The sequence below is a fragment of the Oncorhynchus keta genome, chromosome 10 (assembly GCF_023373465.1).
Source record: "Oncorhynchus keta strain PuntledgeMale-10-30-2019 chromosome 10, Oket_V2, whole genome shotgun sequence".
NCBI lineage: Eukaryota > Metazoa > Chordata > Actinopteri > Salmoniformes > Salmonidae > Oncorhynchus > Oncorhynchus keta.
Genome location: NC_068430.1, coordinates 62,447,461 through 62,474,469, shown reverse-complemented (window position 1 = coordinate 62,474,469; position 27,009 = coordinate 62,447,461). Strand labels below are relative to the sequence as shown.

The 27,009-nt window shown below is 42.8% G+C and overlaps 1 protein-coding gene across 10 annotated transcripts in view; it reads left to right on the top strand.

Annotated features, from left to right (window-relative positions):
- Positions 1-27,009, top strand: part of LOC118389151 (kinesin-like protein KIF16B) — a 36,443-nt gene that overhangs the window by 871 nt on the left and 8,563 nt on the right. For 5 of the 10 annotated variants that reach the window (XR_008144690.1, XM_052527468.1, XM_035778950.2 and 2 more), the window contains exons 2-23: positions 750-819; positions 1,310-1,423; positions 2,819-2,935; positions 4,974-5,071; positions 5,657-5,766; positions 7,476-7,618; positions 7,927-8,095; positions 8,474-8,605; positions 15,023-15,198; positions 15,622-15,687; positions 15,882-15,941; positions 16,120-16,239; positions 16,386-16,437; positions 16,568-16,705; positions 17,291-17,373; positions 19,394-19,482; positions 21,012-21,065; positions 22,694-24,043; positions 24,595-24,753; positions 26,121-26,226; positions 26,452-26,499; positions 26,823-26,873. Coding sequence is in view for 9 of the 10 variants with exons in the window: in XM_052527468.1 (XP_052383428.1) it covers positions 750-819; positions 1,310-1,423; positions 2,819-2,935; positions 4,974-5,071; positions 5,657-5,766; positions 7,476-7,618; positions 7,927-8,095; positions 8,474-8,605; positions 15,023-15,198; positions 15,622-15,687; positions 15,882-15,941; positions 16,120-16,239; positions 16,386-16,437; positions 16,568-16,705; positions 17,291-17,373; positions 19,394-19,482; positions 21,012-21,065; positions 22,694-24,043; positions 24,595-24,753; positions 26,121-26,226; positions 26,452-26,499; positions 26,823-26,873 (3,505 nt within the window). In the remaining variant the exon portion in view is untranslated. The remainder of the gene's footprint in view (positions 1-749; positions 820-1,309; positions 1,424-2,818; positions 2,936-4,973; positions 5,072-5,656; positions 5,767-7,475; positions 7,619-7,926; positions 8,096-8,473; positions 8,606-15,022; positions 15,199-15,621; positions 15,688-15,881; positions 15,942-16,119; positions 16,240-16,385; positions 16,438-16,567; positions 16,706-17,290; positions 17,374-19,393; positions 19,483-21,011; positions 21,066-22,693; positions 24,044-24,594; positions 24,754-26,120; positions 26,227-26,451; positions 26,500-26,822; positions 26,874-27,009) is intronic. The other 5 variants (XM_035778953.2, XM_035778951.2, XM_052527469.1 and 2 more) reach the window with 2 other exon arrangements.

The following is a 27,009-nucleotide window of genomic DNA, read 5'->3' as shown; positions in this document are numbered from 1 at the left end:
ATTTCCAACAGTAAATAGGATACATACATAGCTGCATGACAGAAGACCACCACCCTGCCACTTACTCTACACACCTATGTTAAATGTGGGTGTGTGAAATATGATGTACAGATGCCAAATAAGTAAGATGCACCTGTAGAAAAACAAGGAAGGATTCTGAAGGAAGTAACCTTTCACACATTATTTTTGACTAAGCAGCCCAGAATATAACCTGATCCAGTTGGCATCGTGTTGATGGTAATCTGTTCGGCAGCAGAAAGTACGGTTTTATTTAATTCCAGTATGTCTTACTGGAAAGGCCACTAATAATTCAAGCTTGAACTGAATACTTCCAGAGGGACTAGGAAGAGTTGTACCAAGAAATATTTCCTCCACACTTCTAGTGATCAATCAAGCAAATAAGAACTGAGAGGATTCAGTTGGGGCATTCTTCCAGATCCCAGACGGCCCCATCTTAGAGAGAATGTAGTCTTCTACAAAGATAACAATGCCCAACATTATAGATTAATTAGTCACAGTAAATTTGTTTACTATGTTGTCTTTTGTTGCTAATGTAACAGGTACCTTTCTTGTTGGTCCAATTTGTGAATCACAAAGTACTGCAATGTGGTACAACCTGAAAGTAATACTTTTCTTACTCTGATGCTCCTTCATTGGTTCACTGTCTCTGTTGCATCGTGGTTTGGCCCAGAAAGGGAAAGCTTAATTATTTGGAAGTATTAACCTGTTTTATGTTTTTATTTTTACAGGGAGAAGGATTTGACTGCCAAAAACATAATTGAAATAAAAGGGGACAAGACCACCATTACAAACTTGAGGGTAATTTTAAGTTTTAAACAGCCTTTCTACAATAATAATCATTTAACCCATAGCTAGGCCTGTATTTCTTTCTGTCTGGCAGATGTTTAGCATAAAGTGTTATTGAATATATATTTTTTTAATACTAGTTCTATTTCATCAGTTTATTTAATTATTTGGTCTTAACATATGATCAGTGAACATGCCTCGTGTTCGGGGCTCCTGAGTGTCACAGCGGTCTAAGGCACTACATCTCAGTGCTAGTGGTGTCACTACAGACCCTGGTTCGATTCCAGACTGTATCACAACCGGCTGTGATTGGGAGTCCCAAAGGGCGGCGCACAATTGGCCGAGCGTCGTCCGGATTAGGGTTCAGACGGGGTAGGCCGTCATTGTAAATAAGAATTTGTTTTTAATTGACTTGCCTAGTTAAATAAAGGTTAAATAAATACAATTGCACTCCGCTTTGTGTTTACAGTATATTTCAGCCTATTTTGTTCTATTTCATTAGATACCAGATGGCATTTCCGGCGATTCGATGAGGGAGAGAAAAAAAACCTTCACCTATGACTTCTCCTATGATTCCGCCGACAGTAAAAGCAACACCTTTGTCTCTCAAGAAAAGGTAAATGTCATATTTCGGTCGGAAAATGTGATCTGGACTAACACTTTCTGTTTTTTTTTCCTCACGTTTTTGTTGTTGTCCAAATCCGATTATAGTCAAAGCAGCTTACATTTGCCTCTGTTCAGGGGTCATTACATTTTTTTTTTTTACTTGTAGGACATTTTTGTTATGGATGGAAGTTTGAGTCAAAGCAGTTTGCTAATGTTCTGTTAGTCTACATGTTGACTCACAAGCTTCAGACATAAGATATGACTTACAGTTGTGCAACTTTTTATTTTATTTTTATCATAATATTTCATCATACAGGGGTCAAAGTAGATTTAATTTCTGGTTCAGTACCTTCTCACATGTGCACATTTTGTTTTTGGAGGCCTAAACAGAATGACTTATATAATCCATGTTAAGATCTCTGTGGGCCAATTGGTAAAGACCTGTTTCATTTGAATCTATTTATTTTTAACGTGACATTAACATAACCAGTCATTATGTTTTCATCTGATTATCAAACAATCGGATGAAAACGCTTCTGTAAGCCTGGTTACCTGCGCACATTCCACTTCTCTAAAATAATTCCTGAATGCCTACTGTGCACCCGCCATTAGAATAATGGAAAGAGACATCTGTAACGAAAGAGAACACCATGAATGACATTCAGTGATCGTTTTTGGTCAGGCTTACACTTGTAGCCTGAATTGCTGCGTCTGTCCACGTGCATCTCGGTCACAGCCACTCTTCTGTCTTTGCAAAATGTATTATTGCCCAACAGCATCGCATTTTGGAGCGTATTCCACACGTTTTCAAGTCCATTTGCTAATTTTTCAGGTGGGTGACAATGCGCTAATGATAGAGTTTTCTTGGAATCTTTGTTTTAATTATTGTGAAAGGCGTATGTTCAACTAGCTTACTTTCACCCCTGGCATAATGTCAGTGCAGTATCAATAGTAACACAGCCTATGAGTTAACTGTTATAAATATGTTAACATTTTGCATGCATAAGTTTGTACTGTATTGGCTAGTTTCTGTCTTTCACTGACTTCTTAAAGTGAGATCTGTTTCAGCTAGTTAGATCTGGGGCCTGTTCAGGTTGCCACAACTGTACAGACCATTCAGATCTGTGGTCCTTCTGTAGCTCAGTTGGTAGAGCATGGCGCTTGTAACGCCAGGGTAGTGGGTTCGATTCCCGGGACCACCCATACGTAGAATGTATGCACACATGACTGTAAGTCGCTTTGGATAAAAGCGTCTGCTAAATGGCATATATTATAGATCTAAATGTACTGTTTGGAACAAATGAGTCCCTGTCATTGTGAATCATATCAGCTACATTCCAATTTGCCAACGCTCTGAACATTTCACCTTTTTGAACAAGCCCATGTTTGCCCTCTTCCTTTGTAGGTGTTCAAAGACCTGGGCTCAGATGTCCTCAAGGCTGCGTTCCAAGGCTATAACGCCTGCGTCTTCGCCTACGGCCAGACCGGCTCGGGGAAGTCCTACACCATGATGGGAAATCCAGTGAGATGAACATTCCCTTTTTTGGCCTGTGGTCATAAAACATATCGGAGTAGGAGTGCTGATCTCGGATCAGGTCCCTCTTGTCTATATCATCTTATTCATAATTATCTAAAAACGCACTCCTACTCAGAGACGCTTTATGAATACAGGTCCTGGATTCCCAAATCAAAGACTGGGCTGTGTTCAGCAGGGCACAACGTTGTGGAATGTTTAAATATACAGTACCAGTCAAAAGTTTGGACCACTACTCATTCCATTTTTTTTTTTGTGTGACTATTTTCTACATTGTAGAATAATGGTGAAGACATCAACTATGGAATCATGGAATCATGGAATCATGTAGTAACCCCCAAAAAGTGTTAAACAAATCTAAATAGATGTTATATTTGAGATTCTTCAAAGTAGCCGCCCTTGGCCTTGATGACAGCTTTGCACAGTCTTGGCATTATTTCAACCAGCTTCATAAAGTAGTGACCTGGGATGCATTTCAATTAATAGGTGTACCTTCTTAAAAGTTATTTTCCTTCTTAATGAGTTTGAGCCAATCAGTTGTGTTGTGACAAGGTAGGGGTGGTATACAGAGGAGCCCTATTTGGTAAAAGACCAAGTCCATATTATGGCAAGAACAGCTCAAATGAGCAAAGAGAAACGACAGTCCATCATTACTTTATGATACGAAGTTCAGTTCATATGGAACATTTCAAGAACTTTGAAGGTTTCTTCAAGTGCAGTTGCAAAATCCATTAAGAACTATGATGAAACTGTCTCTCATGTGGACCGCCACAGGAAAGGAATACCCAGATCTGCTGCAGAGGATAAGTTCATTAGAGTAAACTGCACCTCAGATTGCAGCCCAAATAAATGCTTCGGAGTTTAAGTAGCAGACACATCTCAACATCAACTGTTCAGAGGACACTGCGTGAATCAGGCCTTCATGGTTGAACTGCTGCGAAGAAACCACTACTAAAGGACACCAATAAGAAGTGACTTGCTTGGGCCAAGAAACACGAGCAATGGACAATAGACCGGTGGAAAACTGTCCTTTGGTCTGATAAGTCCAAATTTGCGATTTTTGGTTCCAACCGCTGTGTCTTTGTGAGACGCAGAGTAGGTGAACTGATGATCTCCGCATGTGTATTTCCCACTGTGAAGCATGGAGGAGGAGGTGGTATGGTGGTGCTTTGCTGGTGACACTGTCAGTGATTTTATTTAGAATTCAAGAAACACTTAACCAGCATGGCTACCACAGCATGCTGCAACAATGCGCCATCCTATCTGGTTTACGCTTAGACCCACTATCATTTGTTTTTCAACAGGACAATGACCCAAAGCACACCTCCAGGCTATGTAAGGGCTATTTGTCCAAGAAGGAGAGTGGTGAATCAGATGACCTGGCCTCCACAATCACCCGACTTCAACCCAACTGAGATGGTTTGGGATGAGTTGGACTGCAGAGTGAAGGAAAAGCAGTCAACAAGTGCTCAGCATATGTGGGAACTCCTTCAAGACTGTTGGAAAAGCATGTAGAAAATAGGAAAAATAAAGAAAATCCCTTGAATGAGTAGGTGTGTCCAAACTTTTGACTGGTACTGCATAATGTACAACGACCATCGGGTCTACTTTGTTTATGACATTTCTGGAACTTTCCACAACATTTGCTTACTCAACGGGGCTGTTATCGGACTATTGGGACTTCAATCAGTCGTGGAGACCCTAAGCAAATATCACAGTAACGAACGAAGGCTCCGACAGTCCAGTTTTGCTTTCACAAGTCTAGGGGAAAGTGATTAGGGGAAAGTACAAAGTTCATAGTTTCAGTTTTCTCTGTGGACTCTTGTTTTGGAGAAAGACTAAAGACAAATGTGACATATTTCGAGTCTTCCTGTAATGGATTATTTTAAAGAACTGTTCTGTAACATATCAACCGGTTTCCTCAGTCCAGTCGGCCACTGAACAGGGTCAATCGTTGTCAGACTTATCGTGAACTTAACTTCTGTGTTTGATTAAGCGTTTGCTCTATGGATTGACTTTTCATCAGGGAGATGCTGGTCTCATTCCACGGATATGTGAGGGTCTGTTCAGCCGGATTGCTGGGATGACTCGTTGGGATGAGGCCTCATTCCGCACCGAGGTCAGGTAAGAACTGTATCCATTGTTATTCCCTGGAATTTTTGGAATAATTCATTAACAAGTTTAAAGGAATAATCCACTTAAACAAATATTTTGGTATTTGTTGCATTAGTCCACTGTTAATACTGTCCCAAAATGTTGAGCATGTCAGCAATAAAAATGTCAAGATGATATAACTTTCAAAACAGGTTGTCACAGCTTGTGTGATGCGTTTTGCATCATATGATGCGAAACTCGTCATACACTGGCTGTATTTCTACCTGTTTGAACGGCAATAGGTCCAATACACATGAAAACATTAAATGACCCCGGGAATCGATAGAACATCGTTCAGAGATGCACAAAAACTATATAACATTCAAAATGGGTGGATCTTTCCTTTTCAATGGTGGCTCAGTGAACACTTTTTAAATATATTAAAAAGGGATTGCACATGATCAATAGACGTTCCAGCAATTTGTACCTCATCCAAGAGATGACAAAAAGGGTCCAATAATAATAATAATAATAATAATAATAATAATAATAATAATAAATAATTGGTAGATGTCATCAGGCTAAACTTGACCTCTTTATCCTCATTGTCATCAGCTACCTGGAGATCTACAATGAACGTGTCAGGGACCTGCTCAGGAGGAAGTCTACCGAAACCTACAACCTGAGGGTGAGGGAGCACCCAAAAGATGGACCCTATGTGGAAGGTACATAAGGACATAAGGGACCTAATTTGGTCTTCCATACTGTATTTTCTCTATTCATTCTAAGACTGATCCCACACCTGTCTGTAAGGCAGAATGATGGCTCCCAAGCTAATTATAACAGTGGATATCTCTGTATATGAACTCCCTGTGTTAATCCAATCTGACCCCAGACCTGTCTCAGCCAGAACGATGGCTCCCAAACTTAATAAAACTAGAGGTCTACCGATTAGGATTTTTCAACGCCGATACCAGTTATTGGAGGACCCAAAAAAGCCTATACAGATTAATTGCACAATTTTATTTTTTATTTTTTGTTAATAATAATAATTCTGTTATAACAATTACAACCATACTGAATTAACACTTTTTCATTTTGACTTAATATATACATAAAATCTCAAATCAATAATGAAACATGCTCAATTTGGTTTAAATAATGCAAAAACAGTGTTGAAGAAAGTAAAAGTGCAATATGTGCCATGTAAAAAAGCTGATGTTTATGTTCCTTTCTCAGAACATGAAAGCTGGTGGTTCAATATTCCCAGTTCTTCAATATTCGCAGTTAGGAAGTTTTAGGTTGTAGTTATAATAGGAATTATGATGCACCGACTAGTTCTCTCTATACCATTTGTATTTCATATACCTTTGACTATTGGATGTTCTAAAAGGCACTTTAATCTCAGGAGTTGATAGGCTTGAAGTAAAACAGCGCTGTGCTTCAAGCATTGCTAAGAGCTGCTAGCAAACGCAGTAAAGTTTGAATGAATGCTTACGAGCTTGCTGCTGCCTACCACCGCTGTCAGACTGCTCAGTCAAGTATAAAATCATAGACTTAATTATAATATAATAAACACAGAAATACGAGCTTTTGGTCATTAATATGGTAAAATCCGTAAACTAACATTTCAAAAACAAAACGTTTATTCTTTCAGTGAAATACAGAACCGTTCCATATTTTATCGAACGGGTGGCAACACTAAGTCTAAATATTGCTGTTACATTGCACAACCTTCAATGTTATGTCATAAGTATGTAAAATTCTGGCAAATTAGTTCGCAACGAGCCAGGCGGCCCAAACTGTTTCATATACCCTGACACTGCTTGCAATGAACGCAAGAGAAGTGACACAATTTCCCTAGTTTAATATTGCCTGCTAACATGAATTTCTTTTAACTAAATATGCAGATTTAAAAAATATACTTCTGTGTATTGATTTTAAGAAAGGCATTGATGTTTATGGTTAGGTACATTTGTGCAACTATTGTGCTTTTTTTGCGAATGCGTTTTTGATAAATCATCACCCGTTTGGCGAAGTAGGCTGTGATTCGATGATAAATTAACAGGCAACGCATTGATTATATACAATGCAGGACAAGGTAGTTAACTACACATGGTTGATGATATTACTAGGTTAACTAGTGATTATGTGAAGATTGATTGTTTTTTATAAGATAAGTTTAATGCTAGCTAGCAACTTACCGTGGCTCCATGCTGTACTTGCGTAACAGCTGGTCAACCTTCCATGCAGTTTCCTTGTGGAATGCAATGTAATCGTCCATAATCGTGTCCAAAATGGAGTTTACCAATTTGTTGTGAAATCGGCCCTAATTAATCGGCCATGCCCGATTAATCGGTTGAGCTCTAATTAAAACAGTGGATGTCTGTCTCTCCATATTATGAACTAATGTGTTAATCCAATCTGACCCCAGACCTGTCCAAGCACTTGGTGCAGAACTATCATGACGTGGAGGAGCTGATGGAGGCGGGCAACATCAACCGCACCACAGCCGCCACGGGCATGAACGACACCAGCAGCCGCTCGCACGCCATCTTCACCATCAACTTCACCCAGGTGGGCCTCTAGGCGAGCTAATGCTACCGCTAGGCTAGCTACCGCTACTCCAGGAATGCTCAACTCCAGTGCACAAGGGCCGCAGAGTAGTTGTCCTTGTTTGTTAGTTAGGGACTGATTCAGTTGCCAAGTGAGTGGACTCCTAGCCAATCAATGCCATTAAAGGGGTTGCCACTAATAGCATCTGTGTGAGGCACTTAACCATTCTAGGAAAAATAGATCGCACCCACAGTTTAAGTGCAACATTTAGACTCAAAGGTCTTCATCAGACTTCAAGTTTTTTTACGCGTGTTCTCCTTCCTCTCCAGGCTAAGTTTGACGCGGAGATGCCCTGTGAGACGATCAGTCAAATCCACCTGGTGGACTTGGCGGGCAGCGAGAGAGCGGACGCTACCTGTGCCACGGGAGTCCGGCTCAAGGAGGGCGGCAACATCAACAAGTCACTGGTCACTCTGGGCAACGTCATCTCCGCTCTAGGTGGGTAACTGTTATACCAACTGTAATATCAATGAGACAGCAGATATGAGGACATATTCATTAAAGTCGCATAATAATATCTTTTTTGTATGGAATAAAAACCCTTATCTGGCAATGTCTTTTAGCTTGATTATGCAGGCCACAATGTTGTTTTCACCTTACAATATTTGAACCACAGTAGTGTTCCAATGTCTTACTTCTACTGAGTATGCAGAGTCGTGAGTTTTCTTCTCTCTGTTGATTTACCTATTGATCAGACCTGGATTCAAATACAACTTGAAATCTATCAAATACTTTGAGTGTTTGCTCTAGCCTGCCTGAAGTGCCAATTATTTTTCTTATTGATTGATCTGAAATCCTTTCCCTGTCTTGGTCCAGCGGACCTGAGCCAGGACGGAGTGAACACCAACTTGAAGAAGAAGCAGGTGTTTGTGCCTTACAGAGACTCTGTGCTAACGTGGCTCCTCAAGGACAGCCTGGGAGGCAACTCCAAGACCATCATGATCGCTAGTGAGTCCTTAATAATGCAAAATGTCTTGCATTTAATCAAATGTTTCCAATCCTCCCCTTGAAAAGCCCCAAATACACCGGACTTGGAACCCTGGTTTTTACCTGTCCACTTCAGTATACAAGGGGAACCCTGGATTCTCATGAATATATCTCTAGATTAGAGCCAGACATGCTTCTTACTGGGATAAAACAACGGCATTGCTGCGGATCTGACTTTTCTGGGCCCTTCTTCCCGACAGCTAAAGGTCCTGAAGCTTCTGCACATGTGCGAGATTTTCTACTTTAAGCACAGTCTCTGCTTTACTCATAGAGAACAGGCTATTTATTAAACGAATGGTGCTCGTTTAATAAGTTTGGATCAAAGCTTAATCCATGTCTGCAAGATATCATCTAATATGATAGTATAACTTTACTTTTAAGACAACAACAAAAAACTAAGGAGATTTTAGCATGATTGTGCAAAATATATATTTTTTCTCATGTGGCCAAAACAGCATGTTCCACTAGGCAAAATATGTGCTTTGATTTAAACTAAACACAGGTAGACTATCCTATAGTTTAACACAATCTGCTCATAAATGTGCACATTTGCTATTTAACTGCAAGACCAGAGTAAGCACATTTGATATTTAATGCCACAGTTTTTGTGACAAAACTATCCATGAGTTGGAAATGTATTGAACGTTTATATTTTTATTCAGTGCATGAAAACTTAAGCGAAAAAGTGAATTTTGTGTGCACTACGTCAGCACGCACTGACTTTTAGAGTCAGTGGCTCTGGATGAAGTGGAAAGACCCCTGCTGGGCCCCGAAGTGAGAGGGCCAGGAGGTATGCGGTCAACAATGCTTGACTCAGGGAGGAGGACGCCCCTGCCATGCATAGTCCCATGGGATGTTGGCTATCAACAACAAGGCAACTCCTATGACTAATTGGGAATGGGACGCAAGCGTAGGATTGATCACCCTGTCGCTGGCCGCCTTTGGGGAGGGTGTATAGTGTGAAAGGCCGAAACACCCTAGGAACCAAAGGTACACTACTGACGATGCGCTCCCAAAATTGCACCACGCTCACTGTTCATTAACTCTTGGAAGTGCTTGCACAAAGGATAGTAACATCTCATCCTGTGTTCTTGGAATCTGAATATCTGGACTTGTCCAGTGACTGCTGAGAAAGATCAGCTGACAACAGGGGAAAGTCCTTGTGGCGGCACGGAGAGACGGCTGACAGGAGGGAATAGACCCCACTGGGACAGTCATGGGGTAGCTTCCCATTTCTGTAGTTTCCCATGCTTCGCAGTATGTTGGAAACACCCGCTTTAGCTACAGAAAGTCAACATACGAGAATACCCCTAGAGTCTGCGAGAGCGGGGGCGGAAGATGACTCATCGGCTGACAACATGGTAACGACTGGACTGGAAACGACTACGAGTAATGAGAGCACAGCACAAGAGAACACCACAGCAACTGTCACAAGTTCTGCTGCAACAGTGGGCCACAAACAGATGCAGGTATGTGTCTGTGGTTGGAGGAAAGTTACATCACACCATGGGTTGAGGATCCACCAGGGGAAGAAGGGGTGTTTGGGTAAAGAGAGACAGAGAACTCGCATTGATTACTTTCTGCGAAAGCGATCAAATCAGTCGAATGAAGCACAGCAACTGGACGCAAACCATAGTTTGCAGTGCATCAGTACCACTGTCATGGAGGACGTAAACTCAAGCACCGAAGTAGCAACTGAGGTGGAACCAACAACAGGAGTGGAACTCACCCAGCCTCCCAGACCTGCAGTCGAGAGGAGACTACCAGGGCACAGACTGTATGTGAAGTGGCCTGGCGCCAGTGACAAGAAGTTGTGGGAAACAGTGAATACTGACCTTACCTTGACCCTCGAGAAACTTCGAGGCACAGTGGAGAAGAAGTTGGAGAGGATGGGGGACATCATCTATGAGTACGGGACAGAAAGATTTGGAGTGGAAGAGGCAAAAGGCGGGAGAAAGGTTCCAACCCCACCAGTTTCCAGGAGGCAACAAGAAATCAAGCGCCTCGTTCAAGAAAGGCGGCAGCTTAAGAAACAGTGGAAGAAGGCCTCGGAAGTGGAAAAGGAGGGCATAGAGGCACTTCAGGCTGACATCAAAACCCGGTTGGCATCCCTCCGTAGAGCAGAGAACCTACGGAAACGCAGAAGGAAGAAAGAACAAACTAGAACTCGATTCTATAAAGATCCCTTCAAGTTCCTTAAAAGTCTCTTCACAAAGGAAAAAAGTGGAGCTCTAAAAACAACAAAGAAAGACCTAGAGGAGCACCTGAGAACAACAAACTTTGACTCAAAGCGACATGAACATCTGGCCATCCCATCAGATATCCCACCTATTGAACCCCGAACATCATATTGAGACCAGCCCTCCGACATGGAAAGAGGTGGAAAACACAGTTCGACGGGCAAGAACAGCATCAGCCCCGGGGCCAAATGGAGTCCCGTACAAAGTGTATAAGAACGCACCAGACGTCCTGAGGTTCCTCTGGGGCTTATGAGAACAGCTTGGCAGAAGAAGATAATACCCAAAGTGTGGCGTAGGGCAGGCGGGGTCCTGATCCCTAAGGAGAAGGATGCAGTGAACATCAGCCAATTCCGCCCAATCTCCTTACTGAATGTCGAGGGTAAAATCTTCTTTAGGGTCATTGCCCAGAGGATGGCCGAGTACCTGCAAAGGAATGCGTACGTCGATACATCTGTACAGAAGGCAGGAATATCAGGGTTCTCTGGCTGCTTGGAACATTCCAGCATGATCTGGCACCAGATCCAAATGGCCAAGGTGGAGAAAAGGGACCTCCATGTAGTCTTCCTCGACCTCGCCAATGCATTTGGCTCTGTGCCCCATGAACTCCTGTGGTCTGCCTTCAGATTTTTCCACATACCGGACACCATCACAAACCTGGTGAAGTCGTACTTCCAGGATCTGCAGTTCTGCTTCACCACCTCAGAGTTCACCACCTCATGGCAGTGCCTGAATGTAGGTATAATGGCGGGATGTACCATTTCTCCGTTGGCATTCACAATGGCAATGGAGGTTATCATCAGATCCTCAAAATGGGTTGTTGGTGGACAGCGAGTCGACTCTGGTTTCCGCCTCCCTCCACTCAGAGCCTACATGGACGACATTACAACATTGACCACCACTGTCCCATGCACCAGGAGACTGCTCAGAAAACTCGAGGAGAACATCAGCTGGGCCCGTATGAAGATTAAACCATCCAAGTCACGCAGCATCTCGATTGTGAAGGGAGTACTCTCTGACCTGAAATTCTTCATCGGAGATGACCAAATCCCAACAGTGTCTGAGCAGCCGGTAAAAAGCCTTGGAAGGTGGTATGATGCAAGCCTGAAGGATAAAGACCAGGTGCAACAGCTGCACAAAGACATCAGTAGTAGCCTACAGTCCATCGACAACACCCAGCTACCTGGAAAGTTAAAGGCCTGGTGTCTGCAGTTTGGTCTCCTACCCCGGGTGTTGTGGCCCTTAGCACTGTATGAGGTTCCAATCTCAACAGTGGAGAAGATGGAAAGAGGAGTCACAGGCTACTTAAAGAAGTGGCTCGGAGTTCCACGATGCCTTACCACCATAGGCCTCTATGGAGATGGTGTCCTCAAGCTGCCCCTCACCAGTCTAACAGAGGAATTCAAGTGTGCAAAAACCAGGCTCCAGATGACACTGAATGAATCTCAAGACCCAGTGGTGAGCAACAACGCGCCGACCTTGGCAACTGGGCGCAAATGGAGGCCAGGAAAAGCAGTCCAGGAGGCAACAGCAGCCCTCAGACATGCTGACATTGTGGGTCATGTTCAGCAAGGGAGAGGAGGCCTTGGGCTAACTAGCCGTGCTGCTTGGAGTAAGGCCACTGCACCAGAGCGGCGGAAGATGGTAGTGCAGGAAGTACGCCATCAGGAGGAGGCTGCAAGGTGGGCCAAGGCAGTCTCTCTTGCCAAACAGGGACAGTGGACTCGATGGGACAGTGTGGAGAAGAGGAAGATCAGCTGGAAGGATCTGTGGGCCATGGAAGCGAGGCGGTTGAGCTTTTCCATCAGAGCAACATATGACGTCCTTCCAACACCAGTTAATCTTCACCAATGGTATGGTGAAGATCCGGACTGTGCCCTCTGTTCCATGCCAGCCAACCTCAGGCACATTCTCACAGGGTGTAAAACAAGCCTCACCCAAGGACGCTACACTTGGCGTCACAACCAAGTCCTTAAAAACCTTGCGTCCGCCCTGGAGGACAAGCGAGCTGCCACCAACTCCCTACCACCCACAGCAGCATCACACTCCTTACGGACAAACTTTGTCCGCGAAGGGGCTAAACCACCGAAGAGCGGCTCTACACCATTAGAGCGAGACCAGCTGCGCTTGGCCCGCGACTGGAAAATGCTAGCTGACATTGGCCGGCAACTTGTGTTTCCTCCGGAGATCGCAACCACCACCCTAAGACCTGACATGGTGCTCTGGTCCCGTTCACTCAATAAGGTCTTCATCATTGAGCTCACAGTACCCTGGGAAAACTCAGTAGATGAGGCTTATGAGCGAAAACATCTGCGCTATGCTGATCTAGCTGCCGAAGCACGGCATCATGGCTGGAACACAGAAGTCCGACCAGTGGAGGTGGGCTGCAGAGGTTTTGTGGCAACATCTACAACCAGACTGCTTAGAGACCTGGGAATTAAGGGCCAGAGCCAGCGTTCGGCAATCAAAGCTGTATCAGAGGCGGCAGAAGGCAGCAGTCAGTGGCTCTGGATGAAGAGGAAAGACCCCTGCTGGGCCCCGAAGTGAGAGGGCCAGGAGGTATGCGGTCAACAATGCTTGACTCAGGGAGGAGGACGCCCCTGCCATGCATAGTCCCATGGGATGTTGGCTATCAACAACAAGGCAACTCCTATGACTAATTGGGAATGGGACGCAAGCGTAGGATTGATCACCCTGTCGCTGGCCGCCTTTGGGGAGGGTGTATAGTGTGAAAGGCCGAAACACCCTAGGAACCAAAGGTACACTACTGACGATGCGCTCCCAAAATTGCACCACGCTCACTGTTCATTAACTCTTGGAAGTGCTTGCACAAAGGATAGTAACATCTCATCCTGTGTTCTTGGAATCTGCAAGATATCATCTAATATGATAGTATAACTTTACTTTTAAGACAACAACAAAAAACTAAGGAGATTTTAGCATGATTGTGCAAAATATATATTTTTTCTCATGTGGCCAAAACAGCATGTTCCACTAGGCAAAATATGTGCTTTGATTTAAACTAAACACAGGTAGACTATCCTATAGTTTAACACAATCTGCTCATAAATGTGCACATTTGCTATTTAACTGCAAGACCAGAGTAAGCACATTTGATATTTAATGCCACAGTTTTTGTGACAAAACTATCCATGAGTTGGAAATGTATTGAACGTTTATATTTTTATTCAGTGCATGAAAACTTAAGCGAAAAAGTGAATTTTGTGTGCACTACGTCAGCACGCACTGACTTTTATTGTCATGTGTCAGTGTGCAGCGGTAGGATGGAGTCAGGTGTGGGACACAGAACTGAGTAAAATACGTACTTTACTTGAAAAGAAACAACCAACAATTCCACGCAGGGAAACACACCAGCTCACAGAAGTAAAACACCAAACAAAGAACAATCACACACAAAACCATGTGGGAACCAGAGGGTTAAATGGGGAATACATTCTAACTAAATGGGAAGCAGGTGTGTACAATCAAGACATGGAAAACGAAAAGTAGATCCGGTGGCAGCTAGAACGCCGCCTGAACAAGGAGAGGCACCAACTTCGGCGTAAGTCGTGACATTTATCTGCAAGAAGTTTGTTTGGTGGAAACACACCCCTGGTGTAAAACTTCTCATATTTAGTTTGAGGATTCTAGAATATTCTCATTAAAATATTTTTCCAATTGGATGGAAACTTTGCTACAGTCAACATGTCATTGTACATTTTAGCTGTATAGATGTATTTTGGATGTTTTCAGTGTATTTTCAACACACTAAAATCACACAAAGTTAACTGATTTAACTATGGCAGTCCTATCATGCGCATAATGTAGTTTTTTGCCATAAAACAATAGGGACCCCAATTTTTTTTACAATTTTACCACAGCAAGAAGCATGAATGTGCTTTTCAGACATTTCTGGGTTCCTAGTCCAGTGTACTTGGTGCTAGAATTTGAGAACATGGCTTTCTAAACACTTATTAAGGCTGACCTTTATGTATTAGACGCATAAGTGTGGCGAGTGGCCATAAGCTAAATATCTGTGGTATGTTTGCAGTCAAAGTTAAAGCATTAGAACATGGCAAATGTGAAAGTGTTTTGTAGTACGACAAAGGTTTCAAAGATGTTTTGCTCTTGTTTTCTGCAGCCATTTCACCTGCTGACGTCAACTACGGCGAGACGCTGAGCACTCTGCGCTACGCCAACCGCGCCAAGAATATCATCAACAAGCCCACTATCAACGAGGACTTCAACGTCAAGCTCATCCGAGAGCTCAGGGCTGAAATCGCCCGGCTGAAGGCCCTTCTGGTCCAGGGAAACCAGGTGGGGGATTTGTCACACTGATCTGAATTGTTTTGTGTGTGTGTGTGTGTTGATCGTTTAGGGCATTGGAACTCAACTATCCTGTCCACTACAACATTTTCTCTGGCCCTTCAAGTGTATTTATTTCATAAACAAAACAGCTCTTCAATACACTGCCTTACAAATTATGTAAAAAACTGTTATTGTATACAAATGGGTATAGCAAACATCTATTTTGTTAATTTATGGGCACATTTTTATAATGCATAAATATAACATTATGTTTTATTGAAATTTAACATGTCCACCTTTCCAGCTACTGGCCTATGACCTTGTTGTTGTGTTTTAAATGTCCCATCTAATCTAACTAGATCGCACTGACTTAGAGTATTGAGGTGTGATTCAATAATGTATTGATTGTTGGTTGGTTTTCATCCTTTTCAGATTGCACTTCTGGATTCACCCACTGCTCTGAGTATGGAGGAGAAACTACACCAGAATGAAGCCAGAGTAAGGCCATGTGGATTGTTCCTTTTTAGAGTTAAAAAATAAACCCGATTGCCCGAAATAAGCAATCGACACTTTGCAAGTGCGGTGTTATTCCTTAAATCAATGAACAAACAGGTCAACCATTTTCAGCAAGTTAGTGATGTGATCTCATCTTTGATATTCAATACATTATTTTTGTGCTATTTCTGTCATAGGTGTTGGAGTTAACCAAGGAGTGGACTAACAAGTGGAATGAAACTCAGAACATTCTCAAGGTGATTGGGTATATATGTGTATAAAATGTCTAATTCAATTTAGCTCACAGAAGCACTCTGGTTCTATACCTTTTTTTAAATTATAGTCAGCTGTGAAATTTAATTGACTTCTAAGTCAGAAACCTCAATGAGTTCCTAATGATTGGGTATCTGTCTTCCATTGATCTCGTCTTTACAGGAAGAAACCCTTGCCTTGCGGAAAGAGGGAATCGGTGTCGTCCTTGATTCGGAGTTGCCTCATCTAATTGGTATCGACGACGACCTCCTAAGTACAGGCATCATCCTCTACCATCTAAAGGTCAGTCACATTTGATTATTTTTAGTTATTTTTACAAGTAGTTTTTTTTCTCTCAGATTGATTCACAAGTTAATATGTCCTCCTTTTAAACTTAAATAGAATTTACTTGGACTTGACATACTGTATCGCTTTCATTTTTGTCCCAGGAGGGCAGGACATATGTTGGTCGAGACGATGCGTCGACTGTTCAGGACATTGGTGAGTGGCCTCTGTGACATACTCTATCCGCTGTCATACTTTGCTACAAATCGGGACAAAGAAACAATTCATAATGGTAATATATGTGTGCGCGTGCACACACTGTCTTTCCCTCTCATCCTCTCTGTAGTTCTCCATGGGCTGGACCTGGAGAGTGAACACTGCATGTTTGCGAACCAGACTGGCACCGTCACCCTGGTTCCACTCAATGGGGCCCAGTGCTCTGTGAATGGAGTGCAAGTGACAGAAGCCTCCCCACTAAACCAAGGTATGTGCTTTTGGTTGCACATTATTTGGATTGTCTGGATTTTCCATCTGTAGATGCTATTCCAATATTATTTTAGATGATTTGGCAGTACGTCTAACCGCCCTCATAACCCCAGACCACGTGTATGGTCTCGTGTGGGCGAGCGGTTTGCTGATGTCAACGTTGTGAACAGAGTGACCCATGGTGGGGATATGGTATGGACAACAAACACAATTGCATTTTATTGATGCCAATTTTAATATACAGCGATACCGTGACGAGATCCTGAGGCCTATTGTCGTGCCATTCATCTGCCACCATCACCTTGTTTCAGCATGACTATGTCACAAGGATCTGTACACAATTCCTGGAAGCTGAAAATGACCCAGTTCTTACATGGCCCGCATACTCACCAGACATGTCACAGATTGAGCATGTTTGGGATGCTCTGGATCGACGTGTACGACAGTGTGTTCCCGGCAGCCAACACAATGATTGTTCTGTGAATGTCCAATCCCACATTTACTCATCTCTAGTCATTTTAGTAGTATTTTTTCCCCCCTTATTACCTTTATTCAATGTTTATTGTTCTATTGTGTTTGATAGGTGCTGTTGTCCTACTGGGGAGAACCAACATGTTCCGTTTCAACCACCCTAAAGAGGCAGCTAAACTAAGGGAAAAGAGGAAGGTAACACCAAAGGCACTTTCTCTCAAAGGCCTTTTAAAGAAGCTTATTAGTTGTGGTATTATTCAGTTGTTATAATATTATTATGTGGATGATCTATGCTCCCCAAGGGTTTAAATCAAGTAAGTCATGACTAGAGGTCGACCGATTAATCAGAATGGCCGATTAATTTGGGCCGATTTCAAGTTTTCATAACAATCGGTAATCTGCATTTTTGGACACCGATCATGGCCGATTACATTTTACTCCAAGAGAAGACTGCGTGGCAGGCTGACAACCTGTTATGCGAGTGCAGCAAGGAGCCAAGGTAAGGTGCTAGCTAGCATTAAACATATCTTATAAAAAAACAATACATCTTAACATAATCAGTAGTTAACTACACATGGTTGATTATATTACTAGTTTATCTAGCTTATCCTGCGTTGCATATAATCGATGCGGAGCCTGTTAATTTATCATTGAATCACAGCCTATTTCTCCAAATGGGTGATGATTTAACAAGCGCATTCGTGAAAAAAGCACTGTCGTTGCACCAATGTATTCCTAACCATAAACGTCAATGCCTTCTTAAAATCAATACACAAGTATATATTTTTAAACCTGCATATTTAGTTAATATTGCCTGCTAACATGGATTTATTTTAAGTAGGTCAATTGTGTCACTTATCTTGCATTCTATGCAACAGAGTCAGGGTAAATGCAGCAGTTTGGGCTGCCTGGACTATTTCTTCCTAACAAAGACCGCCAAACGGGGGATGATTTAACAAAAGCGCATTTGTGAAAAAAGCACAATGTACCTAACCAATGCCTTTCTTAAAATCAATACACAGAAGTATATTTTTTAAACCTGCATATTTAGTTAAAAGAAATTCATGTTAGCAGGCAATATTAAACTAGGGAAATTGTGTCACTTCTCTTGCGTTCATTGCAAGCAGTGTCAGGGTATATGAAACAGTTTGGGCCGCCTGGCTCGTTGCGAACTAATTTGCCAGAATTTTACGTAATTATGACATAACATTGAAGGTTGTGCAATGTAACAGCAATATTTAGACTTATGGATGCCACCCGTTCGATAAAATACGGAACTGTTCCGTATTTCACTGAAAGAATAAACATTTTGTTTTCGAAATGATAGTTTCTGAATTTGACCATATTAATGACCTAAGGCTCGTATTTCTGTGTGTTATTATAATTAAGTCTATTATTTGATAGAGCAGTCTGACTGAGCGGTGGTAGGCAGCAGCAGGCTCGTAAGCATTCATTCAAACAGCACTTTACTGCGTTTGCCAGCAGCTCTTGCGCTGTTTATGACTTCAAGCCTATCAACTCCCGAGAATAGGCGGGCAATACTAAAGTACCTATTAGAACATCCAATAGTCAAAGGTATATGAAATACAAATGGTATAGAGAGAAATAGTCCCATAACTACAACCTAAAACTTCTTACCTGGGAATATTGAAGACTCATGTTAAAAGGAACCACCAGCTTTCTCATGTTCTGAGAGAGGAACTTAAACATTAGCTTTTTACATGGCACATATTGCACTTTTACTTTCTTCTCCAACACTTTGTTTTTGCATTATTTAAACCAAATCGAACATGTTTCATTATTTGAGACTAAATTGATTTTATTGCTGTATTATATTAAGTTAAAATAAGTGTTTATTGTTCATTCAGTATTGTTGTAATTGTCGTTATTACATATATACATAAAAATACTCGGATTTGAACCAGTATAAACTTTTTTTTGGGTCCTCCAATAATCGGTATCGGCGTTTAAAAATCATAATCGGTCGACCTCTAGTCATGACTCGAATAGCTTATTACTCATGTAGCCAAGCATTTCGCTGCACCTGCAATAACATCTGTGTACGCGACCAATGAACTTTGATTTGAAATAACCATCTAGTGGAAGGGCACATTTACTGTAAGCCTTTCAGGATGCAGTCGACTTGACCAATGAGTCATCATGAGGTCAATGGTCATGTTTTTGAACTTTGTTGTGTGTTGTAAATTTTTCCCAGAGTGGACTGCTCTCCTCCTTTAGTCCGTCTATGACCGATCTCAACAAATCATGTGAGAACCTCTCCACAGTAATGCTCTACAACCCAGGGTGAGTGTACGTGGGTGTATGTATCACCTAATCCCAAATCGGCCTCTAGCCCCTACTGTCTATGCACTTGTGGAGATCTGAGAGGATTGGATAGCTATAGGGAATATGGTGAAAACTCAAGAGGGCAAGGTGAAGCTATTCCCATATTGCTTATACTAATTTATTCCTCTCAGAACGCCAGAAGTGCATAGGGAGTAGGCAATGGGGACTGGTTTGGGATTAGTCAAATGTATGCTCCAGCACATGAATGATTCACCCCAACTCCCTCTGCGCAGTTCCCCATGCCTTTTCAGGAGTTCCTTTTCCTACATTCGCTTATCCGTTGCTGCTCACCCGCGTGACCACTGACTGAAGCAGTGGATTGATTGTAAAAAAAGAATTCAACAAATAAAAATGTGACACCTTTCTTTGCTGAAATACAATGTTACAGTGCCCAGTCAAAGACATCAGTGTTGTGGTAGTCTTTATGACAATCTAGGCAGTTGGCACAGGTGTAGCTCAAAATGGAAATGGGGAAAATATTTACTTTGGATTGTAGGAGGTCTGTAACATTGCAACTGCTGTGACTCAAGCCTAAATCATGTGAGCTGGTAACGCTGCTCGTCACAAATGCCACATCACACAAACTGTATGGCCTTCATTGATTCTATTACTAACTCTCCAAAAATCTGTTGTGCCAGAGATGAATTTTGCTTGTACAGATGCCACATCACACAAACTGTATGGCCTTCATTGATTCTATTACTAACTCTCCAAAAATCTGTTGTGCCAGAGATGAATTTTGCTTGTACAGAACTGCCTGAGAATGCTTTGGTTTTGTTGTTTTACAGCACCCCTTGTGGAGGAAGTACGTAGTGTTTTCAGTTTTGTCCAATACAAAAAGTAATTCCATAGCACTTACTCCTAATTTAGACCTAAACTGGATTTTTAAATTTAAAAAAAATCTAGAGCAACCAACTAGGTACCTACTACGTAGGTATGCACACACAGACAAAAAACAACGAAATTAGTAGGTCCAGAGCAACCATGGATATTTTGAGGAATACACAGCCAGTATTTAGTGAACGTTGGTAACAGTTATGGCTGTGTTTTAACTCCTTTATGTAATTATTGCTCTTCATTGAGTCTAATTTTAAAAGTACAGTAACTCATGTATCTCTGAACCCTCCCTTGGCAGTCTCTTCACTGAAAATGGGCCCATCTATCTCCGGTAGACCTGACCAGAGTGGTCAATGTTTGCTGCTTTGTTTTAACAATGCTAGTGAAACATGACATCTTTTTCACTTTGTCTCCTGACGCCACTGCTGTTTGTTTGAACATAAGCCGTCATCATCTTGTTTTGTTATGATTTTGCCCGTCGCCGCGCTTGTTTCAATCACTATTTTGTATGAAGCTCTTTAGTCATGCCAATTGCAGCCTTAATTTCTGTGATCATGCCGTCTCGTTGAATAATAGTGTGTGTGTGTTTGAGTCCAGTCTCCCTCTCATGGTTTTTAAGACAGCTAAATGCTATTGGTGTACTTGCCTAGGTTGGAAATTGAGAGGCAGCAACGGGAAGAGCTGGAGAAGCTGGAACACAAAAGGTGCGAGGGGAGACGCGCACACGCATGCTCACATTTTGACTGTACAAAAAGTCCAATGTTGACTCACTAGTCACCTGCAATGCACAGCATTGTAGGGACGGTGTGCTTTTTAAAAGCAAATATGCTGACATCACATGATTATTGTAGACTCTTATTGTTAGTCGTACAATACTAGTCATAATAGAAAAAATGCCTTGTTTGCTATGTACAGTACCAGTCAAAAGTATGGCCACCTACTCATTCAAGGGTTTTTCTTTATTTTTACTATTGTCTACATTGTAGAATAATAGTGAAGACATCAAAACTAAGTAACACATGGAATCATGTAGTAAACAAACATATTTTAGATTCTTCAAAGTAGCCACCCTTTACCTTGACGACAGCTTTGCACACTCTTGGCATTCTCTCAACCAGCTTGAAGGAGTTCCAAAATATGCTGAGCACTTGTTGACTGCTTTTCCTTCGCTCTGCGGTCCAACTCATCCCAAACCATCTCAATTGGGTTGAGGTCAGGTGATTGTGGAGGCCAGGTCATCTGATGCAGCACTCCATCACTTTCCTTGGTCAAATAGCCCTTAACCAGCCTGTAGGTGTGTTGGGTCATTGGCCTATTGAAAAATAAATGATCGTTCCACTAAGCGCAAACCAGATGACATGGTGTATCACTGCAGAATGCTGTGGTAGTCATGGTGGTTAAGTGTGTCTTGAATTCTAAATGAATCACTGACAATATTACCAGCAAAGCACCCACACACCATCCCACCTCCTCCATGCTTCACGGTGGGAACCACACATGCAGAGCTCATGCGTTCACCTACTCTGTCTCACAAAGACGGTGGTTGGAACCAAAAATCTGTCTAATTGGGACTTCTCGGACCAAAGGACAGATTTCCACCAGTCTAATGTCCATTGATCATGTTTCTTGGCCCAAGGAAGTCTCTTCTTATCATTGGTGTCCTTCATTGTTGACTTGCTCCGCTACTAAAGGCCTGATTCAGTCTCCTCTGAACAGTTGATGTTGATATCTGCTACTTGAATTCTGTGAAGCATTTATTTGGGCTGCAATTTCTGAGGCAAGTAACTCTAATGAACTTCTCTGCAGCAGAGGTAACTCTGGGTCTACCATTCCTATGGCGGTCCTCATGAGTGCCTGATTCATCATAGCGCTTGAACATTTTTGCGACTGCACTTGAATAAACTTTCAAAGTTCTTGACATTTTCCGGATTGACTGACCTGCTTGTCTTAAAGTAATGATGGACTGTCATTTCTCTCTGCTTATTTGAGCTGTTCTTGCTATAATATGGACTTGTTATTTTACCAAATAGGGCTATCTCTTCTGTTTACCAACTCTACCTTGTCACAACACAACTGATTTGTTCAAATGCATTAAGAAGGAAAGAACAAGACATACCTGTTAATTGAAATGCATTCCAGGTGACTACCTCGTGTCTGCAAAGCTCTCATCAAGGCAAAGGGTGGCTACTTTTGAAGAATCTCAAATATAAAATATATTTTGATTTTATATAAACCCTTTTTTGGTTACTACATGAGTGTGTGTGTGTGTGTTCATAGTTTTGATGTCTTCACTATTATTCTAATGTATTATCTGTATTTGGTTGGGGTGCAGGAGGCTGATTAATGAGATGGAAGACAGGCAGAAGTGTGAGAAGGCGGAGCTGGAGCGCCTGCAACATGAGGTGACGTCCCAGCGAAAGGAGTCTGAGCAGGTGCAGCAGCGCATCCGCCACCAGGAGGAGACCCTCCGCTGCCGCAGCCAGGACATCGAGAGCCGCCTGCGCGACCTCTTGACTGAGAAGCAGCGCTTTGAGGAGGAGCGCCACCGCGAGACCAAGGAGCTGGTGCTACAGAGGCGGCTGAAGCAGCAGGAGGAGCGCGAGGATGAGAAGCCACAGGACGAGGAGGCGCGCCGCCATAGCGAGGCGGCAGAGCGTGCCGAGCAGACAGAGATTTTCCGTGAGCTGGAACGGCTGAAGCGGGAGAAGGAGGAGCAGGCGGTGCGGCTGGAGGCGGAGAGGCGGAGGCTGGAGGAGGGCGAGCTGGAGCAGCTAGGCCTGGTTGGGCGCCTGGAAGAGCAGCTGAGGGAGCGCCACGAGGCGGCGGCTGCCCTGTTGACCCGCGAGGACACCCGGCGACTGGATGAGGAGCGCCGTGCCTTGGCCGAGATCCGCGAGGCCCTGCTCTGTGCCAAGGAGGCCAGCGGGCGCTCCGACTGTGAAGGAATGGGTGTGGAGGCTGGGCACGCCGCCCAGGTCCGTTACACAGACTTCAAGGCAGCACAGGTGGAGGAGCTGGGTCAGTTGGAGGAGAGGCTCCTGCAGCAGAAGAAGTGCCTGGAGAAGGAGGTGGCTTCAGAGCGCGCTGCCCTGGCCCTCCTGGTCCACGCCCATAAGGAGAGGCAGCGACAGCTGCGAGAGACCCAGGAGAAGGGAGCCCAGGACGCCTCTGAACTCTCCCAAGAGGAGCAGCGGATGCACCAGGCCGAGCAGCGCCTCCTCTTTAAGGAGCGCCGGCTAGCCAGCCTAACCGACAGCCTCTTGCCGGCGGTGGCCGAGGAGAAGCAGAGGGCGGAGGAGCTGCTGAAACTCGGAACCTCCACTGGTGCTGACAACATATCCCTGGGACTAGACAACACCCTGTACCAGGTGGAGAAGGAACTTGAGGAGAAGGAGGAGCGCCTTACCTCGCACTGCGCCAGTGCCGAGCAGCTTCAGCAGCTGCAGGAGACGTACGAGTTCACGGCCAACGTGGCGCGCCAGGAGGAGAAAGTGCGGCGCAAGGAGAAGGAGATCCTGGAGTCGCGGGAGAAGCAGCAGCGTGAGGCCCTAGAGCAGGCGGTGGTGCGCCTGGAGAGAAGGCACTTAGCGCTGAGGCGCAGTGTCTCGCTGGTCTCTGATAGTGAGGAATCCAGGCGCAAGGCCTCCATTCTGGGGCCCGTGCGGGAACTCGACCAGAAGAGGTGAGCATGCTTGTTATTTATTGTCACTAAAGATCAATCTGTAGAATCAATTAATAGTAAAACATCTGTCCTTTTAGTGGAAGGTGTGTAGAAGACACATTGCTGTCTGTTAAGGTCATGTTTAAGTATCCTTATATTTCTGTTATTATACGGTGCTATCACTCTGTTATTAGTGCGCCTGTGTAGGAGTCTCATTGATTAACCTGTCCTGAGTGTAATGGCAACCATGTATTGTGCTAATACGGTTGAGTAAACGTTGTTAAGCTGGAACCTTGTCGTATTTGAGTTAACACTGTCCACATAATTATGGAAAATGTAGATAAGCTTATGTCAAAGTTTCAAGAGATGATATGATGCGAGATGGTGTCATTGAGTGATGATGGTATTATCACATTGGTCAATCTCTCCTGTTTTAAAATGGTGTTCCTCAATTGGTAATATGATTATGGACATGATAAATGAGTAATAGTTTTGTGGAATGAGCGTATTTATCATGACTCTTTGGGTTGATAGACACATGACAACTTTCCATCTTCTCTCCATGTCCTCAGGGTGGAGCGGGAGATCCAGAAGCTGAAGCAGAGGATCAGTAAAACTGAGGGAAGTGGAAGGAGTCACACCGGGAGCGTCGATGAAAAGACCAGTCTCAGCACCCCCCCTGTCAGCCCAATCCAGAGCCTACCCCCAGTGCTTCCTATCGCAGATGACGGGTATAGTGCCTTCAGAAAGTATTCACACCCCTTGACATTTTCCACATTTTGTTGTTACAGCCTGAATTTAAAATAGATTTTTGTCGTCACTGGCCTGCACAAAATACCACATGGAAATATGTTTTTTAAGATTTGAACACAAAAACAAAACTATGAAAAGCTGCAATGTATTTATTCAAGCAGTATTCCATCCATTTGTTAGGGCAAGCCTAAATTTTTATTTGACTTTTTAAAAATATTATCTTTATTTAACTAGACAAGTCAGTGAAGAACAAATTCTTATTTTCAATGACTGCCTGCCTAGGAACAGTGGATTAACCTAGGAACAGTGGGTTAACTGCCTTGTTAAGGGGCATAACGACAGATGTTTACCTTGTCAGCTCGGGGATTCAATCTTGCAACCTTTCGGCTACTAGGCCAACGCTCTAAACACTAGGCTTACCTGCCACCTCAATAAATGAGTTCAGGAGTAAACATTTGCTTAACAAGTCACATAATAAGTTGCATGTACTCACTCTGTGAGCAATAATAGTGATTAACAGGATTTTTTTAAAGGACTACCTTCTCTGTACCCATACGTACAGTTATCTGAATGGTCCCTCAGTCGAGCAGTGAATTGCAAATACAGATTCAACCACAATGACCAGGGAAGTTTTCCTATTGGTAGATTTAAAAAATAATAAAAAGCAGACATTGAAAATCCTTTTGAGCATGGGGAAGTTATTAATTATACTTTGGATGGTGTATCAATACACCCAGTCATTACAAATATACAGGCGTCCTTCCTAACTCAGTTGCCGGAACGGAAGGAAACCACTCAGGGATTTCACCATGAGGCCAATGGTGACTTTAAAACAGGGTTTAACGGCTGAATGGAAAGAAGTAAGTCTGTACAGAATAAAAAATATTCCAAAACATGCATCCTGTTTGCAACAAGGCAGTAAAATAATATGTTATGTTTTGGGGAAAATCCAATGCAACTCATTACTGAGTATCACACTCCATATTTTCAAGTATAGTGGTGGCCGCATCATGTTATGGGTATGCTTGTAATTGTCAAGGACTGGGGAGTTTTTCCAGGATAAAAAAAAACTGAATCGAGCTAATCTGATTTTGTAACAACAAAATGAGGAGAATGTAAATGGGTGTGAATACTTTCTAAAGGAACTGTATCTGTCAAATCCTATGCAATATTCACAATGATTGCCAGAAACAGCACAGGCAAATGTGTTGTAGGATTGGGAATGGTAAAATGTAGATGTCAACGTAACTACCAGATGATCATATTGAAGATGCCTTATATTTGGACCCGAGGGTTGACCTGGCTATTGCAGATTGAGTGTCTAAGTTTCCTTATCCGTTGACAGGATAAATGCATATATTGAGGAGGAGGTTAAGAGAAGGTTACAGAAGCTGAACCGCATCAATGGTGACAAAAACATTGAGCTCTCACTTTCATCTGAATCTCTGCAGGTAAGCATCAGTGACTCATTGTTTTGTTTGCATTCTCCGTACAGAGCGTATGCAAAATTCAGATGGTGATATTTCTCAATCTCACTAATTATATTATTGATGTTCAAACTCATAAAGTCTTAGTCACTGTAGTCTCCCATACAATCGGAGCTTAATAAAGAGAACCCCATTTGGAAATTGTGCCTTCAAAAAATAGCAATTATATGAAGCTCTTCAATCCTACAGGAGGACAAAGAAGTTAATGATTGTAGCTCTGTTAGATTAACTGATGAGGTAAGCCCAGGTCCCCGACACGGTATACAGAATGAACTATAATCTGCATGCATTTCTGATAATTCTCTAGAGGTTACGTGGACCAATCACGTGGGATCTTTTTCCAACCTTCCTCTAATTATATGGATGATGTTTTGCCTTGTTTGCTTTTATTTTCCCCAATAGGAGATGGGTCTGCCATCAGGCAGACTCTTCTGCCTGATGCCGAAGTTGTCCATTTGCCGCAACATATGCAATTTTAGTTTGAGTTGAATTTGACATTGCAGTGAATCTTTTAGGAATTGTTTGTCATTGCTTAAGAGGTGTGGTCTTATTCATTACAGGATGACAACAAGCTGCAAAACCCTGTAAACCCTAGGAAATTGAAATATGAGGTAAGACTTGAATATTTTATTTTTTTGTTGGAGATGGAGAAACTAACCAGACATTTTTAAACAGTCATTTAACTTGAGTGGCAATCATGCTGAATCTTCACAAACCACCACACCAACCATGGAAAAAATACATGCC